The sequence below is a fragment of the Bison bison genome, unplaced genomic scaffold, assembly GCF_000754665.1.
Source record: "Bison bison bison isolate TAMUID 2011002044 unplaced genomic scaffold, Bison_UMD1.0 scf7180017859304, whole genome shotgun sequence".
In the NCBI taxonomy this organism is placed as follows: domain Eukaryota; kingdom Metazoa; phylum Chordata; class Mammalia; order Artiodactyla; family Bovidae; genus Bison; species Bison bison.
The window spans coordinates 763,433-770,297 of NW_011489876.1; the positions used below are offsets into that span (position 1 = coordinate 763,433).

Here is a 6,865-nt window from a genome sequence, read left to right on the forward strand (position 1 = left end):
GGAACACAGTTAATTTCTCACCATGTTCTCGAAGGGCACCTAGAGTCACTCAGTTCTTAACATGGTGTGATTGTGTACCCCCTCCTTTAGTCCTGGGAAAATCCTTCCCTCCATTCATTCTCTCATCTTCTATTTACTTCTAAACCCACTGCAATCACACTTTGGTTTTAGCCAGAAATTCATTGAAACCACTCTTGCTAAGGTCACAGATTTGGCTTCAAATTGCCAATGAGAAAATTTTGGACTTTTATTCCAGTTGACCTCGAAACAGCATTTCACATGGCCGACTATTACCTCCTTTTTTGGAATTACTTATTCCTTCAGCTCCCATACTGCTTCTGCTGAGTTCTGAGTTTACCTACTCTTCTCCTTATCTTTTCACTTGAATCCCCTCACACTTTTTCCCTCGTTAAATTCTCATGCCTTCCTAATATATTGTATTTACTCTCTTTGGATAAACTCAGTTAATTTATAACTAAAGGGAATTCTCTGGTGGTCCAGTGGCTAAGATTCCACCTTCCCAATGCAGGGGGCCCAGGTTTGATCCCTGGTCAGAGAACTAGATTCCACGTGCTGCAACTAAGAGTTCGAATGCCGCAGCTAAAGATCCCATGTGTCACAATGAAGATGGAAGATCCCATGAGCTGCAACTAAGACCCGATGCAGCCATAAAAAGTTAATTACCTAAAAAATATATGTATTAAAAATGCATAACTAAAGACCATTAACAACAATGGACTGTCACATTTCAGATCAACTCTTTCACCCCAAACAAAATATAATTAACATCTGTTTGAAGGTATCAGAAAAGTAACAAAGCACTGAATACTTATGGGGCCACATTTCTGGAAAGAAGAAAACCCAAGGAGGTGAACCCTTATTTTTGGTATGCATTTCCTCTCCATACATTCCTTCCCCAGATGGACAGAAAAGAAATCCACCCAGCTGTTCAGGCTGGGAAATCTGCATCCTGAGAATAGCTTCCTCTTCTCTCTTACAGTTTTCACTCTATGAATTAGCAAACTCTGCTGACTCTGTCTCCTAAATCTCTCTGCCCTCTCTGCTCCTTTACCTCTCCTACCTCGCTACAACCCCGACGAAGATAAATGTGGCATCCTAGTTGGACTCCTTGCTTCCAGGCTCACCTCCACAAGTTGCCAGAATCACTTCATTAAAATGCAAATCTAATCAAGTCCCTCCACTGCCTAAATTGCTGTAATGACTTCACTGAACCTGAAACGTGACTCACAACAATGAAGGCCTTTATGATTCCTTCTGAATGCCACTGTTTCTTTCCTCCCACCCTAACCAATGTGCAATCCTAGGTTACTCAAGAAAGTCCAGGCTTCACTCTAATGTCACGCAATGAACTTTGTGCTTCCTCTGCCTGGAAAACCCTCTCCACCCTCCACTCCTCCTCTAAGGTTCTCCCCATTTTGGGAGAATGAGTAAAATCCCGTTTCATAGATTTCCCTAGCAGTCCAATGGTTAGGACTCTGTGCTCCCGATGCAAGGGGCACAGGTTCAATCCCTGGTGGGAAACTATGATCCCACAAGCCAATCAGTGTGGCCAAAAAAATAAATAAACTTTTGGCTTCCCTGATAGCTCAGTTGGTAAAGAATCTCTCTGCAATGCAGGAGACCCTGGTTTGATTCCTGGGTCGGGAAGATCCCCTGGAGAAGGGAAGAGCTACCAACTCCAGTATTCTGGCCTGGAGAATCCCATGGACCAATCCATGGGGTTGCAAAGAGTCAGACAGGACTGAGCGACTTTCACTTTCAGTTTCTGTTTCATAAGTTAAATCCAAATAAACTCAAAGGAATAAGATTTTAAAGTAGGAACACACATACAAAAAAGCACTGGCAGAAGGCATACATGTATAATTTTTTTCTCTTTAAGGCAGGGGGTAGGCAAACTATACCCTGAGGGTCAAATTTAGCCTGCAGGCTAGTTTTGTAAATAAAACTTTATTGGAACACAGCTCTTCCCATTGGTTCACTGGTTGCCTGTGGCTGCTTTTCACCTGCAGCAGCAGTGCTGAGTAGCTAAGCCAGAAACTATATAGGCTAAAAAGCCCTTAAATATTTCCTCTCTACCCCTTTACAGAAAAAGTTGACTGACCCATAATTTTAAAAAAAGCAGATATTACCAGACTTAAAAGGTGGAGAATTCTGTGTATCTATAATTTAGAAACTACTGATTCTACAAACAATACTGAAAGTCAAATGACAAACTGAGAATAGTAAAAACAGTTACAACAAATAGTACATATTCATGATACAAGTGAGGAAAAGATCACCATCCAAATAGGGAAAAGAGTAAATGACTTCAGCAGTTGATTGAAAGATAAAAAAGCATAAGTGGACAATAAATGCAGGACAATATTTCAATAAATATAGGATGATATTTTCTACCTTGTTAGCAATCAAAAGGGGGCAAAGAAATAATGACTCCTAGTTTACCTTAAAAAATCAGCAAATAAAAAAACATAGTTGTACTCTGTATTGGCAAAAGTTCAAAGAAATAGGTAATCTAAGAAGAGGTAATGGGAATTAAAATTTGATCTATTACACTTTTGGGGAGAAATGTATCTTATAGAACACCAGTCAAAAGTTCTTACTACCTAAAAACCTTAGCAATGGGAAAACGTTATTATACTATCAGAGGGTCTAAAGCACATGCTGTTGTATGGTAATGTATTGGGTTTAAAACCTACTTTTTTCAGGAGACACGTGTGACTTTGACTGTCCCCGCACCAGCCTGCAGGTGGCGCCGTCACCAGCACAGACACCACAGTTGTCCTCCTTGGCGTTGCTCCCCAGTTGCCGGTCGCAGCCCACTGCCTGCAGACAGAAGATGGCGGTCAGGAGTGGATAGAGATATGGGCATATCAAACCTTATGTATTTCAGAAATCATACTGATGGTGTTGTCCTTCTTAAATGTATGAGTTGGCTCTCTTTGATGAGAACATAGATTTTAAAATATATAATAATAAATAAAGGGACTTCCCTGAGGATCCTGGGGTTAGGACTTCTGGATTTACCTCCCAATGCCCAGGATGTGTGAGTTTGATTCCTGGTTAGGGAGCTAAGTTCCCACATGGCTCATGGCCAAAAAAAAAAAAAATCCCAAAACATAAAACAGAAGCAATATTGTAACAAATTCAATAAAGAATTTGAAAATGGTCAAATCAAAAAAAATCTTAAAAATAATAACATATACAGCTTTACAGGACCGTGTCATTTATATATAAGATTCTTATCCAAAGACCAAAGAATTAAAGATGAATGGAGGCTGCCCCTTGACACTCTCACCCTTAGCTTTTTTATTTATACTTCTAATTCAGCTATTTTATGTACATAAAATGAAAGGAACATTACAAATACTGCCTCTCTCCTCTTCCCCCAACCCCTTCCCTCTCTTTCTATCCTTACCCTAGTCCTGTTCTCTCATTTCTTCCCCCAGATGACCACTATTTTGAGGTTGATATATATCCTTCTGGTCCATAGTTTAATTTTTTTCTGTTTTAATCTCAATCTATACCTACATCCCTGGTCTTCAGATCATAAAGAATCTGCCTGCAATGCAGGAGACCTGGGTTCAATCCCTGGGTTGGGAAGATCCCCTGGAGAAAAGAATGGCAATCTACTCCAAGATTCTTGCCTGGAGAATCCCATGGACAGAGGAGCCTGGTGGGCTATAATCCTTGGGGTCGCAAAGAGTCAGACACAACTAAGTGACTAACACACATACCTATATCTTATTCATAGTGATAAATCCATCTCTCTCAATATCTTGTATCTGGATCTTTATATCTCTTTCTGTATCATTATCTATATTTATACCTATATATCTTTACTTGTATATGTATATGTGTGTATATATTATTCTTATAAAAACTTTTATAAATAATTTTTAAAATATAAGGAGTTAACAAGAGATATATCTCAGAATACATTTATACTGACATCCTTCAGTCTCTTGTGAATTATTACTTTTTGTGAGTGAAGTGAAGTGAAGTGAAAGTCGCTCAGTTGTGTCCAACTCTTTGCGACCCCATGGGCTTATTATTATTAGTCCATGGAATTCTCCAGGCCAGAATACTGGAGTGGGTAGCCTATCCCTTCTCCAGCAGATCTCCCAACCCAGGAATTGAACCAGGGTCTCCTGCATCGCAGGTGGATTCTTTACCCACTGAGCTATGAGGGAAGCTTTTGTGAGTACTGTGTGTGTATCTGCTGAACTGTGAGCTTCCTTATATGAGAAAAAGGGCTACGTCTTATATTTCTTTTTATTTTATTAATATGACTTTTACATGACATATGCCCAGTAATATTAACACTAACTAATGAGCTTGTTTATTTCTAACTCTCTGCACACATTCAGTGTTATTTGTATTTATATGCTTGGTGGTTAAGTACAGAGACCTTGGAGGCAAACAGCCCAATTACAACAACTACCCAGCCCTACCACCCTTCTCAAGATGCAGGATGTAAAACAATGCAAACTACTCCAGGAGACTCATTTTCCTCAAGAGTAAAATAGGGACATTTAGACATGCTTCACACAGGGTCTATACTAGGCACGAAATGAGAAAATACATGTAAAACTCCTCGTACAGTGATTAGAATACTCGAAGGGCTCAACAAAAGAGAGCCCCCTGAATCACCTCTCTCTGTTTTTCATTTTGCCTGGACTCCCGGGTTGAGCCCCTACGCTTCGGCTTGGGGGAACTGCTGGATCAGAGTCTGTATCCAAGGTGTTGACGGGAATATAAAACTGGAGGAAGTCAAAACCACATCTATAGACTATTCTTTCCGAAGTGCTGCTGCTGAAGGGAAGGAACAAGATCAAATGAAAGTTTCAAGGGGAGGTGGGAAAAGTTCCAAGGAAGTTTGAGGAAAAGCCTATGATTAGAGATATTTTCAAATTCACTGAGGGATGTCGTGAAGAAAGGCTTTACATTTGTTTTGTGTATTTTCAAATGGTGAAAGCTACGGGTTTAGGTGTAATTTAGTTCAATATGAGAACGTATTTAGAGTCAGAGTTATCCAACAATAAATATTCAATCACAGGCTAGGTAGGAGACTTTGGGACAGGAAAACTGGAGAGGGGATTAAATTATTTGATGAGCAGCTGAATCCTCTGAGACCCCTTTCATTCTGATTATATGAATTTTTATAAAGATTATAGTGAAATAGTAATAATAATAGTTGATTTTTATTGAATGCTGGTGCTATGCCAAGCATGTAATACACATTATTCCATTTAATTTTCATGGCCACCTTTTGATACCTTTTATCTCTATTTTACAAACCTGACTGTTTCTGAGGTTACATGTCTTTCCAACATTATACAACTAGTATATTGTTTGAATATCCAGGTCCTCTAACACTAGAATCTTATCACTATGCTCTACTTTCCTCACCTTTAGTATCAGCAGATGGACAACAACAAACCCAGTTATACAGGCTATAATATTAATATTTACTAAGTACATGTGGAATAACTTAAGAGTGATTGATTTTGGAACCATACTTGCATTTTTAAGATTCAATCAATGAGTAACTTGTGTTCAAGCAACTTTCTCCAAGGGGAGTAATTCTACCATTAAATTATAGAAATACTGTTCCTGGGCCAAGCTCTGTCCTCACACATGTGAGTCCCTGAGCACTTCACATTTCATGAGAATGAGAATTGCTCTTTATCTGGTCATCCAGGAAGGGTGTGGGTTTAGGAGCTAGGATGGGCTTATTTTGAAGAGTGTTTAGAGCTTTGCAAGATCTTGGGCAATCAAATACCTCCCTGAGCACTGATATTTATTTCGTAATTTTTAAAGCTATAGTTCATCCAAATCTTGCAGCCAAAAAAAGCATGTGAAAACATCACAGAAAAATAATATCTGAAAAGATCTGATTGCCTTGTGATTCATAAGAGATAAGCCAAAACTGCCCTTGAAATTGAGGGACTACTGAATATTGGCTCTTAGATCTCATCATAATCAACAATGAGCAACTTTTTAAGAATTTCCTGAAGCATTTTCAAGTTCAGTGACTTCTCCTGAAGTCAAGATCTCTAGCTGTAATGATTTAAAAATCACTAACTGATAAACATATCAATAAAATGTATTAATACCCACACAGCCAATTTGTATAGAGCCAGGCATTACAGAGTCTAAATTAATAAGATGTGATTCCTATTTTGCAGTACAGTTGATAAGACAAGTTACACAAGACAGGGGATAATATAAATAAAAATTTAAGATATATGAGCAGTGCTTTGGGGAATAAATACTCATATATAAATCGTCACTTCAGCAAAGGATTATTTCATAGTTCCAGCCTATGATTTCTTACACTGTTCATAGAAGTCAGTGTTTAAATAAGGGTCTTTACTCCAGATGGAGCAAAGTATGAATTTCCCAGATCAGTCAAATTTAATCCTTCAAGAAGCAAATAATTTTTTGAGTCAACTCCTGTTTGAGATCTCTGAAAATTGAATTCTACATTACAAAAATTCTAACATTTCTGCCTAAAAAATCAGAGTATATGGAGCTATGGCAGTCATTAAGTTCAGTTCAGTCGCTCAGTCGTGTCTGACTCTTTGCGACCCCATGAATCGCAGCACGCCAGGCCTCCCTGTCCATCACTAACTCCCGGAGTTCACTCAGGCTCATGTCCATCGAGTCAGTGATGCCATCCAGCCATCTCATCCTCTGTCGTCCCCTTCTCCTCCTGCCCCCAATCCCTCCCAGCATCAGAGTCTTTTCCAATGAGTCAACTCTTCGCATGAGGTGGCCAAAGTATTGGAGTTTCAGCTTCAGCATCAGTCCCTCCAATGAACACCCAGGACTGATCTCCTTT

At 39.2% G+C, this 6,865-nt stretch overlaps 1 protein-coding gene across 1 annotated transcript in view; it reads right to left on the reverse strand.

Moving 5' to 3' along the window:
- The window catches only part of ADAMTSL3 (ADAMTS-like 3), a 381,686-nt gene that overhangs the window by 208,362 nt on the left and 166,459 nt on the right, over positions 1-6,865 (reverse strand). Inside the window, exon 6 of the mRNA XM_010831002.1 lies at positions 2,718-2,844. Coding sequence (XP_010829304.1) covers positions 2,718-2,844 — 127 coding nt within the window. The remainder of the gene's footprint in view (positions 1-2,717; positions 2,845-6,865) is intronic.